The sequence below is a fragment of the Archocentrus centrarchus genome, chromosome 19 (genome assembly GCF_007364275.1).
Source record: "Archocentrus centrarchus isolate MPI-CPG fArcCen1 chromosome 19, fArcCen1, whole genome shotgun sequence".
Taxonomy (NCBI): domain Eukaryota; kingdom Metazoa; phylum Chordata; class Actinopteri; order Cichliformes; family Cichlidae; genus Archocentrus; species Archocentrus centrarchus.
Genome location: NC_044364.1, coordinates 17,708,435 through 17,721,017, shown reverse-complemented (window position 1 = coordinate 17,721,017; position 12,583 = coordinate 17,708,435). Strand labels below are relative to the sequence as shown.

The 12,583-nt window shown below is 39.5% G+C and overlaps 1 protein-coding gene across 2 annotated transcripts; it reads left to right on the top strand.

Moving 5' to 3' along the window:
• Nucleotides 1-2,576: 2,576 nt before the first annotated feature.
• prph2a (peripherin 2a (retinal degeneration, slow)) lies at nucleotides 2,577-9,194 on the top strand. Of its 2 annotated transcripts, XM_030755586.1 has the most exons (5): nucleotides 2,583-2,644; nucleotides 2,762-2,852; nucleotides 2,934-3,539; nucleotides 4,914-5,160; nucleotides 7,980-9,194. In XM_030755586.1, the coding sequence occupies exons 3-5, from the start codon at nucleotides 2,959-2,961 to the stop codon at nucleotides 8,181-8,183; spliced, it is 1,032 nt and encodes a 343-aa protein (XP_030611446.1). In that variant the 5' UTR covers nucleotides 2,583-2,644; nucleotides 2,762-2,852; nucleotides 2,934-2,958; the 3' UTR covers nucleotides 8,184-9,194. The 2 variants fall into 2 exon arrangements, with proteins under 2 accessions (XP_030611445.1, XP_030611446.1); XM_030755585.1 differs by having other exon boundaries at nucleotides 2,577-2,852.
• The last annotated feature ends 3,389 nt before the right edge of the window (nucleotides 9,195-12,583 follow it).

Below are 12,583 nucleotides of genomic sequence, written 5' to 3'. Positions count from 1 at the left end.
CTGGCAATACACTTAAAAGCATATGCTGTATATTTGCCTCTTTGACCGCAGTAGGATTAAATTAAAAAAAAAAACAACTTTTTGACCTTTACCTCATGACACTGCAGGAGACATTCAAAACAATCTGACACAACAACTTTCCAGTGTAACACACAAAAAAATTCTGTACTATAAGTGCAGGAAATTTCCCAAACCTTTTGTTGTCTTTACAGAAAATTAGGCAGAAGGAAGAGCGGTATGTGGCAGAGGAGAAGTAAAATCTGGGAACAATTCCAGCTACTCTATCATCCATCACCTCTGGTCTGGATTTAGCCACAAAATGTCATCATCATCACAAGGAATGTTTTTACCTAGACCCTAGAACCCCTTCCTAGCCTTATTCTAGAAAGGTTAAGGGGTATTCTTTCATGTAGGACTTTCTGTTATAAACTGCCATGCAGAGAGTAAAATAATGTGAAATGTGCACCTTTTGAGAGATGAGGAATTTCTGTAGGTTTTCTTGCTGAGGGAACCAAGAATAGCTGCATTTATAAAGCAAAAATATTGAGACAAATTCTGATATCACATATTACTTTCATTCTTAAGTGTTACCGTTCAGGCTCTGGCCTCTGGAGAAACTGCCTTTAAAATTCCAGATGATTCATTTTAATTTCCACCGCAATTAAAGTCAGAGGAAGAGTTTCCTTCTAGCATTGGATAGTCTAATCAAACAGTGGTCATGATCAAATAGTCCGGCTAAAAATTTGTCCAGGATCATGTGTCTCATGTAAAGCTTCCTCCAGAGAGCATGCAGTGGTGGTGCATGCTGAGCACTCAGTGGTCTGTTAATCAAGAACAATGGTTTCTGAAAAGAAGGAAATACGAGTCATAATCACAGCAAGGCACATTTACATTTAGAATTACTTTCAGTGAAATTTGTGATTTTATAGATTTTTGTTACAGTGATATGCGTTATTAAAGAAAAAGCCCTTAGATATGATAGATTTACAATTAGCAAACAGCCACACAATCATAAAAGAAGCTTTATAGAGCTCTGCAGAGGTGAAAAAGTCCTCATTATAAGAAAAGACATGCTCTAGAATTTGGGTAATTCTTGTTACAGCAGCCAAACGATGAAATACAACTTACAGTAACATAGATTTAAAAAGTATTGCTTAAAAAAATATTAAACAGAATAGCCCAATAAAGTAAAAGTTCCGCAAAATATAGTAGTTTGATTTAATAGAAAAAAATTAAGTAAAATCAAGGCCCTTAGTAGGTTCATTCTAAATAAAATACAGTAGAATGCAATGTAAAAAGCTTAAAATAATACAATAAGGACCTCATGTAAAAATCTAAATAAAACACTGTACAATAAAAGTAAAAATAAGTAAAGCCTTAAATTAAATGATGTGGAAAAAGCTGAATATAATACAATAAATTGACTCTATAGAGTAAAGTAGCTGCTAAATTCAATAAAGCAAATAAAAGAGAATAAAACTGTCTTATAAATGTATTTAAAATCAAACATGAAATGTTAGGTAACATTAAAGTGTAGCAGACACTAGGGGATTGAAATCCCACCACATGCATTGTTACTGTATGTGGTGGGGCAGAACGAGCTATTGGCAATCGCTGCTTCTCACAGTTCTTAAAAGTACAGTTGTCCTCTCATCTTGCAGAAAATGCAATATGTCTCTGCTGTAAACAAGTCATTCTGTGAGCTATTAATTTGGCCACTTTTGCAATTAAAAACCTGGTATTGATATAACATTCATGTCTATAAATATTGTATACAGACAGCGCTAAATGCGCACAAGGGCTTGATGCAAAATGTTGCGCAAGAGGCATAAGGAGATTGTGCATTCAGTGCTCTAACTGCATTTGGCAAACATTTAGCAACACTGCAGCTCTCACATCCAGCCACAAGGCAAGTGAAGAATAGACCATTCAGGGAAAGGCCTGGCTTTGATCAGTATAAGTATCTGGCTCGTGTATGTGCCAGACGCTGTGTTGGTTATAACTGCCAAGATAGCAAATGGCAACAAGAACATCAATGAAAGCAATAAAATATATTTTTATTGGCTTGCCAGACAAAGTTTACTACAAACATCCTATGTGCATGTTTAATAATGTGTAAGCTAGATTTTAATCTGTCCAATTTGTCACAGTTTTGTCTTGATTTATTAAACGATTCCTTCCACTGTGCAGTCATAGTGAAAAGTCCAAGATGAGAGCCTGAAAGCTTGTTTGTCTCTGTAAATGCATTACTGGGGCTTCATTAATTCGGCCTTTTTGCTCTGTTGTGAAGACATCTGGTCTGTGTTGAGCTTGTGGACCCCGTAGCTGCGAATGAGTAGGCTCCATCATTAGTCCTACTGTCATGTCCTTGATCTTTGTCAACCATCTGCTGAAACTATTGCAGCTCCTGATGTGTTCGATCAAGGCGACCGTGACAACACGAACGCTCAAACCAATTATGGCCCCTGGCAGCAGCTTACGATCAGGCTCATCTTCTGTAAATTGGATCAGGCTGCTTACAGGGGCTTAGCATGACGTACTGCAACTTTGAGTTTAATCACGAGGATCCCCGGCAATCCTACACCTCTTTGAGAGAACGCAACATTAGCCTCTCCTGTGTGTTAGGGAAGAAAAAACAGTAAAGGTTCGAAGAAATAAACCCTTTCAAACATTGAAATTTCTGACACAATGCTACAGAAGAACCTTTGAAATAAGACTCTGGTGCTCTTCTGAGTTCTTTATATCTGTTCTTTTGCCATAGGATGGATTACAGGCTCAGCTGAGTCTCCTGCTCTTTTGGACCAGACAGAGGACATACCGATTACAAAGAGACAGGGAACCGGGAACTGCAGGTTGGCATATACGAGAACTTTTATCTAAACCGAAGAGAAATCTCCTGCAGTCGTAGGTCATCATTTGTTTCTTTTTCACAGGCAAGGACACATCGCAGGTTGAAGAATGGCTTTGTTGCCAGTTAAGTTTGATCTGAAAAAGCGAGTAAAGCTCGCTCAGACAGTCTGGTTCATGTACTGGTTTGCAGTACTGGCTGGAGTGCTGGTCCTCAGCATGGGCCTGTTCTTTAAGATCGAGCTGCGAAAGCGCTCTGAACTTATGGACAACAACGAAAGCCACTTCTTGCCCAATCTGCTTATATTTATGGGCCTCGTAGCCTGCAGCATCAACGCCTTTGGAGGCAAAGTCTGCTATGACTCACTGGATCCTGAAAAGTTTGCAAAGTGGAAGGCCATTTTGAAGACCTACTTAGTATTCTGCGTAGGATTCAACGCCCTGTTGCTCGTCACAGCCCTGCTGTGTTTCTTGATGAGAATCCCTATGCAGTTCACCCTGGCTGAAGGGCTGAGGAATGGCATGAAGTACTACAAGGACACCGACACACCGGGGCGCTGCTACATGAAGAGGACCCTGGACCTGATGCAGATTGAGTTTCGTTGCTGTGGAAATGACAACTACAGAGATTGGTTTGAGATTCAGTGGGTCAGCAACCGCTACCTGGATTTCAGTGCAAAGGAAGTCAGAGAGTAAGTGACAGAGATTAAAAGTGAAATCCTTTATTTTAACCTTTAAAAGTTGCAGATATTTCATGTATAATGTGGAAGTAAAACGTGTTTTTGGAATGCCTTTGAACCTAAGTGCACCAAGCTGCTGAGGTGGGGCGATCGGTGCAGAGTTAGAGTTCAGTATAAGTGGATTTGAGACCAACGTGGGTCAGACCAGGTGTAATACTTACTTTCATCCACTGAGGATTAGCATTGCAGAAATGGTGACTGTGAGATTTCACAGTGGAGAGGGGGCATCTAGAGGCATTTTTATGGAAAAATTTGTAAATGGGACCTTAATGAATAGGTACAGAAAAAAGATACAGTCAAACGGCCATTGGTGGGTCCAGTGATATGTGAAGTCTTTGCTGCAGCCTGTTTATGTTTGCAGTAACTTGTGGCAACGAGCACCACTTAAGTTTTTGTAAACAATTTTGAGTGCCGGGACATTATTAGTGTTTAATCTCTAGGATTACAGAGTCCTGTCCTCCACAAACCAGTGTCCCGTCCAATCTCCAGAGGACCTGGCAGCACTCCAGTACCAGCACTGCCAATCAAATCATTTGTAGCCAGAGATGTTCACATCACCATAAACAAAGGACAACAGCTTTATCATCAAAACAGGAAACAGTTACCTTGTACTGTGCTCTAACTGGGCAGCAATTGCTGTAAAAGTTGCTGTGGTGTCATAGTAGGCCTCTGTTATGGTTCTAAATGCTAAATATCACATTCACTGCCAACTTACTTATTAATAATAACTCCAAAATTGTTCTACATCACAAAGTCTTTCTTGCATGCACTGTACTTTTGACCAACATGTGATCTGGGTCGTAATTTTGAGAGCTCAAGTAGGTGGTGAAGGTTCTAGAAATAACTGATACATATCTGACACCCCCAGCTCTTTGTGATCCAATTACACTTGTTTTTCCATTGACCTACTACTTTCAATCACAGTCAAGATCTGCTACTCAGACTGAGCAATGACCCTAATTTGAATGTTCGAGTGCCTTCTTTCTTGCTTATTGCAGTTGTTTAGACCTTAATATGCACTCCATAGGGTATTTTGAACAAGCAGTGTGTGATGGAAAATGTTAACTGATGACACAATACTAGTTCAAGCTAGCTTTGTGAAGGCTAGATTGGTGATTTATTGCTGTTTATTGTTTAGGTAAGAAAGCGTGGGGGCTGTATTAGATTGCATAGTACTGTAAAATACAATACAACCCCTTATGACCTCAAATTAATGTATGCATATCAGTTAAATCAGAAAGAAGGGAAGCAACAGCCCATTCCTGACCTTATAATCATCTTTAGCTCCTTCCCTTTGTAACATGACACTGTTCCTCATTTCCTTAGCCGCATTAGCAGTAATGTGGATGGCCAGTATCTGATGGATGGAGTGCCCTTCAGCTGCTGTAACCCCAGTTCCCCCAGACCCTGCATCCAGGCACAGATGACCAACAATTCTGCCCACTACAGTTATGACCACTACACTGAGGATCTCAACGTGTGGAAGCGGGGATGCCGCGACGCCCTGCTGTCCTACTATGGAGGCATGATGAACACCATCGGAGCTCTGGTGATTCTGGTCACTATGCTGGAGGTCAGTGCCACAGACCCACTGATAAATATTAACCCAAACAATGTTCACTTCAAGCTGGAAATTTTTGCCTTCTTCAACTGTTCTCAGAAGTTAGGACAATGCCATGCACATGGGAGAATAGAGATCAAGCATAAATATCCAATTAGGTCTTCTAGTGCAGCATTTTCTTTGTCTAATGTTGGTTTTGGAGACAGTATGGCCTTATTAAAGCCTTCCAATGGGAAGAAAACAACCACCAGTAGGCTCTGCTTGAGCTAATTGAGTTGATGAGTGTTCCAGTTGTAGTGGGTGTTTTTTTAAACCCCCAAAGGGCAACAATGACTATACTTGCACGCATAAAACATTATGGCTGTTGCCCTATTACAGAAAAGACAGTATTTCTACTAAGCTGTTTGCATGGTTAATAAAAAGCAGTTGTCCACTAATGTTCTCAATTACATGCAGCCTTGCATTGTCCACTGGTGGAAGGCTTGTTTGAACATGCAAAAACAGCCTCTCTGTTTCTTGAAAAGTTTAATATTTCAGTGTTTGGAAATAGCAACAACCTTACTGATAGCTAAATCAAAGCTAAGTAGGTGTGTTAGTTATTCTGACCAGAAAACTGGGCTTTTCTTTCGAGCATGCATCACCACTCTAGCCTCGCACTTTGTTGGTGTAGCCTACAATGCAAATAGCTGAATTGAAAATAGACACTAGGCCATGTTTTAGAAAATTGAAATGCACGTTTCAAATGGGCTAAGATCCAAAGAATTCTGAACCCCTAACAAACAGACATATCCCACAAATCTTAACTGGGAAAGGCTGCATTCCAAGTGAGACCTAAGTTGGAAAATTGTCATGTTCAGAACAATAGTGCACCATGAGCCCATTCCATCTGACAAATAGAAGACATTTATATATCTAAATGTTTTCAAGCAGTATTTCTAGTTTTTATATGAATCAAGACAAATTAGTTGGTTTGGAAACTGCATGTCTGATTAGCTTCCCCTCCTGTGCTTAAATTATGGCATCCGTCCAACTCCCTTCCATGCTTTGGATTAAACAGTCTCTAACAGGCTCTGCAATACACTTCACTTACAATGTCACTTTGGACGAGTTCTTGGAAATGCATAAATATACAGATATTTCTTTCATCAAGAAAAGTAAGGACAGAAGCTTACCCTCTCAGCAGATAAACGTGACAAAAGCCTTCTTTAGTGTCAAATGTTGTACTTACATCATGGTTACATCCTTGTATGTAGAGTGAAGTTGAAGCGTGCAATAAGAAAAACATAATTAACATCACAATATCTTTAATTGCGTTTATATTGTTCTACATTTTCTGCGCAGATGTTATTTATAGTAAAATGAAAGGAAGTCAGGGAAAGTCTTTAATGGCCAGCTAGTAAGAAGTCAAGTGAATAAACATGCAAAGCGTTGACCCAGTTGGCATTTCTCTCATCCATTCCCTCCATCCTTGCTTCTTCCCTTCTTTCCACACTCCGCCCCCACTATAAGCAATATCCACTTACTGCAGCTCCTTCCCCAACAGCTCTATCCTCTTTACCTAAATATCTTTTCTCCTGCCCTACGATTGGGTTACCCTGCGCCACCTTCGGCATACATGGGCTTACCTGCAATTTCTCACCTGCTACTTTCTGCCCAAATCCTGTAACAGCCATGTGGCTTCTTTCCTCTCTTCAACTCTCTCCTCAACCTTCACTGCCAGCATCTGTTGTTGTTTTTAAGGCCAAATTAACTGCTTACGATTACTCGGAACAAACAGACATGCACAGATGAGTCCTTGAAAGTCAGTGACAAAAGTGGTGATATGAATTGTTTGAGGCCCTGCGTCACCTCAAAGGAGACAGTAAACAGAGCCACAGAGATAACATCTCTGCCCCAGAAATCCAGCAGCCGAGTGTTTGGTCTAAAAACTCAGCTTTAGCTAATCAGATGCACAACTGGAGGAATCCTAGATTTAAGAGGAGTTATGCAAGCATCTCTGTGCTGACACATATGGGTTAATCTACAAGAGGTGGCAAGGAAAGACTTATTTCCAGGAGTCTGATCTCCTGATCTGATGTCTCCATTTAAAGTAACTAGATCTTAACTGTCCTCATGAGATGTTAGCCCTATAGGCTGCAGATTAATTCAAGAGTTTATAAAGTCTTTTTAAATTCCATTTTCTTTTTTCTTTTTTTCCTTTCTTTTTTTTTTTTTTTTTTTTTTTGGAATATTTGCCTTCACATGATGCATTTACCATCTACTGCTCAAATCTTCTATTTGCGAGGGGCAGCCAATCAGAGGGAAGTTGGCTTAAAAGGAGGCTGGGCCTTGAATGGAGGGAAGCTAAAATTTATACAAGACCAGGGAGCGCCAAGGCCCAGTGTAAGATAAATAAGGATTATTTTGAGCTGTGAAACATGCAAAGCTACTTAAGTATAGCCCATGAATAATAATATGAAGCTAGAAATGAGCAGAGTAACTAAGTTGGAGTTGCACGATGCTGATACTTTTTATTAACTCTAGCCTCTAATTCAAACCTTCCATTGAATTTAATGATGACAATACAGATAATCTCTGCTAATTCATTGCCTTGATAATATTATGTTCCATAACTCAAGCAACATGTCCTTAACTTTATGCTCTATGGTGAGTTCCTTTATGTGATATAATGTTTCCGTCTCTGATTAAATTTGGGTTTCAACCAAATTATTTTAACACAAACAGGTAATAATTTCACTTTTTAAACGTTCTCTTTTATGCGCCATGGTTTCATTTCACATCAACCAGTGATACAGTGAAGTTGATCTGATATGTGTTCCTGTCCCTTGCAGGTTGGTGTGACTGTGGGCATGCAATATGTCCATAGTTCCCTGTCTTCCCTCGCTAACCCAGAGGACCCAGAGAGTGAGAGCGAGGGCTGGCTCCTGGAGAAGACAGTGAAGGAAACATTCACTGACATCATGGACAAAATGAAGGCCATGGGCAAAGGCAGCAAGGTGGAGGAAGGAGAAGCAGCGGTTGCAACAGTGAGCTGAGCTAGCCCCATGTGCACAAACTGACACCACTCTCACCTAATGAGGAGAAAATGAAGGACATGTGAGATTTTTCTACCAACATTTATTTTTAGGCCTACTCATTTATTTGGTTATGAACTCATTAGAAATGGTTGTGGAAAGATCATATTAAATATTCATACTTAGATAAATAGCAACTAGATGGGTTTTTAAGATTTGGTTTTCCCCGATAAAACAAACAGCATGTTTTTAATTACGTTTAACGGTTCTGGTTTCTGACAGTTTGTGCATTATGATGTTTTTGGGTTTTTTTTCCAAAAAAAGTGAAAAGTTATAAATCAAGTAAATGTTATATGTCCTGACACATGTCATTTTTTTTCCCTTTATTTTGTGGTCACATAGTTTGGCAGGGATGGTGGTTGCTATGCAATCCCCCCGCTCATGGAAGCCAAAGGTGCACATTGAAGATAATTAACTCAGGTTACACAGTGTTTTATTTTTGCTAACCTGTCTAGACTACTTTAGAGTCAAAGCAGACAAATTAACCCCTCCAACTCCCTTCTTTTTATACTCCAGTTCACCTGTGGAGACTGGATAAGCAGCTGAGGTGGAGTATAATTCCAAATTGAATGAGTCAGTTATGCACGAATGTTGCAACACATGGCTCCAGAGTGAGCATGGGAATCAGGAGGTTCAGAAACAGGGGGCAACTCCAAACCTGTGGCCTGAAATTGGCAGCTAAATCTTGGCTCCTGACCCCTGTACTGTAATCTCAGATCCTCTTTGATATTTCCCTTGTACATTCAGTATCTGTATATGGACACATGTGTATGTACAGTATATATATCTTTGTATATGGTGTAGAAAAGATGAAAAAAATTAACTTTTTTAAAAGAATGTAATGAAGCTGAATCTTTTATTTAAATCAATGTAAAGTTTGTTTTTTTTTTTTTCAAATGATTTTCTTGGTTTTGTCTGTGTAGAGGCGAGATTATGCTGACTGTATACATGAATAAAGGATTTTAGAGATGACATAGAGCAGTGTAAGAATAGCATTGTGTTGTCTCGACCTTGAGTCATGAGGTGATAGCCGCAGGGTTCCTTGGTAAGCCAATAGGATAAGGGCTATTAAGGCATTACTGCTTTCACATGGACATGGGCTGACTCTTCACATGTCTAATGTAAGCACATGTGCATGTGTGTGTGTGTGTGTGTGCTAGAAGAAGAGCTGCATGCAGGATGCATTCTCAAGAAACATATAACAAATGTCTCTGGGGTAAATACACCCTCAGCTGCTCCCGTCTTCAGTTCCATGAACTTTTTGTGCCTTAAATGTGCTCTGGAATGAGCTTTGACTTCAGAGGACGCAAGTCACAAAATCCTTTGATCCCTTTGGTCGATATATTGGTAAATAATAACTGTAAGGTACTCTTTATCCTTGCTGCTGAAACTAAATCCACTAATAACGTGTGTATCTGAACATGTATATCTAATAACGTGTGTATCTGAACCGAAATCCACATGTTCTCAAAATCTCATCCATGAGGAATTAGGAGCCATGATATCAAAGCCGGTGTGGTGTTAGAGCAGATGTGAGGGGGTTTGGTGAAGAGTCAGCAGGAATGGTAAAGAGGCCAACTCTGTGCTGTATTTTTGTTGGACCAAAGCACATAACCAGCATTGAGTAGATAAGAAGCTTAATCGGCTTTAGATTAGCATGAGCCCCTCAGCCAGGTGAGCAGGTGATGTCCTGCTGCAGGATTCATGCCATGAAAGATGGAGATAGAGGCAAACAAGAGAAAGTGAAGATCAGGGTGGTGTGAAAGAAAAATAAAGTATCTCTTTAGTGAACTTTCATAAAAAAAAAATAATGTGAAACTAAAGCACCTTCCTGAAGTATCAGGTAAAGCACTCATTATGCAGCAGCTAATCACAGGCATTTAATGCTGGAGCTAATTTGCATTTTTAATGAAGAATTTATATCTATATATTAGTGCTTATAGAGTTTTTGTATTTAATAAAAAGTTCAAGTAGCCTAAAATAACATTTCAGTTCAGTATCTGAGTGCAACTTTTAAATTTCCACTGCTACAGTAACAGTAACTAACCAAAAGTAGCAACACAACACAGAGAAAGTACTCTGTTACAAGCAAAGGTATCCATCCATCCATCCATCCATCCATTCGCTTCCGCTCATCCTGTTCAGGGTCACGGGGGGAGGGGGCTGGAGCCTATCCCAGCTGTCATGGGGCGAGAGGCAGGGTAAACCCTGAACAGGTCGCCAGCCTGTCGCAGGGCCAACACAGAGAGACAAACAACCTTTCACACTCACATTCATGCTCTCATTCACACCTACGGGCAATTTAGTGTAGCCAATTAACCTAACCCCAGTAAGCAAAAGTAATACATTCAAAATTCTTACACAACATGAACCACCCACATGTTCTTTCATTTTTTGAGTGGTTTAATCTACAATAAAGCATCATGTGTTAGAAGTCTAATAGTTTGTCTGTTAAAATGTGAGGTGAAATGTAACTATGTGGCTAAATAATTAGGGTGGCGATCACATAAAACAAAGCACAGGCCAAAACTGGAACTTTTCAAGTAAAGTGAAGTACATCAGAATTGTACTGAAGTACCCTCCTTGACTAGATGTAAATACTTAGTTTCCACTGCATATTTCTACACATACTGCATTAACAAACAGTGACTCTGTCGTTTAATGGTAATGCATCTGCAGAAATATAAAATATATGAGTATCCAAATAAGGCTCAACAGGGCTCATTTCTAAATGTTTTAATCTGCTGAGAGCATCCTATATGTCCTCTGTATTCTGCTGCTCTCTGTTGGTAACTGCAGGTAACCAACTGTGACCAAATCACTCTGACTGTGTGTTGATCTTTTTCATTAAATAAGCCCAGCAGTAATCTTCTATGTAGTTTGTTTTCCAACTGATCTGTTCTGTGACAGCACAATCTGCCATTTAACTCACCAGCTGTTCTCATTATTGTTCATGGCTAACTTTCAGAATTTGTCTCTTCGGATCTATTTTAATTTGGATTCCAAATGTTTTCCAAATTTCCTCTGTGACAGACTGGGTGCTTTGCAAAGCTTTAAGTGAATGGTTTCAATTGCATTAAAAGCCCACAAGAGGGTGCGTTATCATCAGTGATAACGCAGCAGGCGTGGCCTTCCCGTTGTTGACCTCTTTAAAGAAGAGTAAATATATAACTTCTTTTACATGTTTTATGACAGAATCTGTCATCTTAAGTAAATACACAAAATTGGCCCATTTTAGATATTTTACCTTACACTGAATCTTATGCAGCAGAATAGGAAAATGTTTAATTTAATGGTGCAAATAATAATTATTTTCACAACTGAGTGTTCAAAAATTGATCATTTGAACATTATCTGGTCAAATGAGTGTGGAAAAAAAAAATGTCATGAAGACTGCAGGTGACTGTCTCATTGTGTACTGATTGATCTCTTGACAATTTCTTTAATAATAATTTTGTCTTGGATAAGAGAAAATAACCAGCGCTTCATGAAACAATGTATCAAATGATCCATTGTTGCTGCTTCCTTGTTAATTCATTGAACGTTTGGGTATAAAACATCAGAAAAACATTTTCAAAAAGTAAAGTCCTATTGACTTCACTGGTCAGACAGACTGCAGGTCTGGTTACTATGACATAAAACAATAAATGTTATTACTGTAAAAGCTGAAGCACACTAAAACAATCTAATGAGTCATTAAAAAGAAAAAAAAATACTCGCAAATCCAAATTTTTCTTCTAACTGAAGTTCTTGGATCCCAATAAGCAAATGTGGAACCACTCAGTGTTGGAGGTTTTGCTTCTTATAAATTGACCAAGCCCCAAACTGCTTGTTGAATATATGAATTGTTATATAGACATACTGATAGATCATATAAGAGACTGGCTTAGAAATCAATGCACTGAGAGGTGATGCACAGCATTAATTATTCATAGTGCCACCTATGAATATGTGCAAGATTCAAGGTGTTTATTAATTATTTAACGTGATAATGAACATGCAAGGTGTGATGTCGTTGCAGAGAAGCGATGAATGACATGAGCTCTAATATTAGCTGGTTGACCTTGACGCTTCAGTCAAAGGTCAGGGACGCTGGCTGCTATCACATCTCACTTTACACCTCACTATAGGGCTGAATAAATATGGCAGACAGAAAGAAAAGCAGAGACAGAGTCAGAGAGAGAGAGAGAGAGAGAGCGTGAACGAGAGGCCCGTGACTGGTAGATGTGTGGCCTGCTCAGAGGGGCATTGTTAGAGCTATGAGAGGACAATGCACTGCCCCCGCCCTGAATACTCGCCATACCAGCTGACCAGCCATTACCAGCACTGCTGCGCCGTTACAATTCCTGCTGCTCCGACAC

What these genes read in the sequence shown, in the direction of transcription:
- prph2a (XM_030755585.1), top strand. Translation starts at nt 2,959, where the DNA reads ATGGCTTTGTTGCCAGTTAAGTTTGATCTGAAAAAGCGAGTAAAGCTC. An exon ending in AGTGCAAAGGAAGTCAGAGA is followed by an intron (nt 3,540 to 4,913) that starts GTAAGTGACAGA and finishes TCATTTCCTTAG; the next exon opens with CCGCATTAGCAGTAATGTGG. An exon ending in TTCTGGTCACTATGCTGGAG is followed by an intron (nt 5,161 to 7,979) that starts GTCAGTGCCACA and finishes TGTCCCTTGCAG; the next exon opens with GTTGGTGTGACTGTGGGCAT.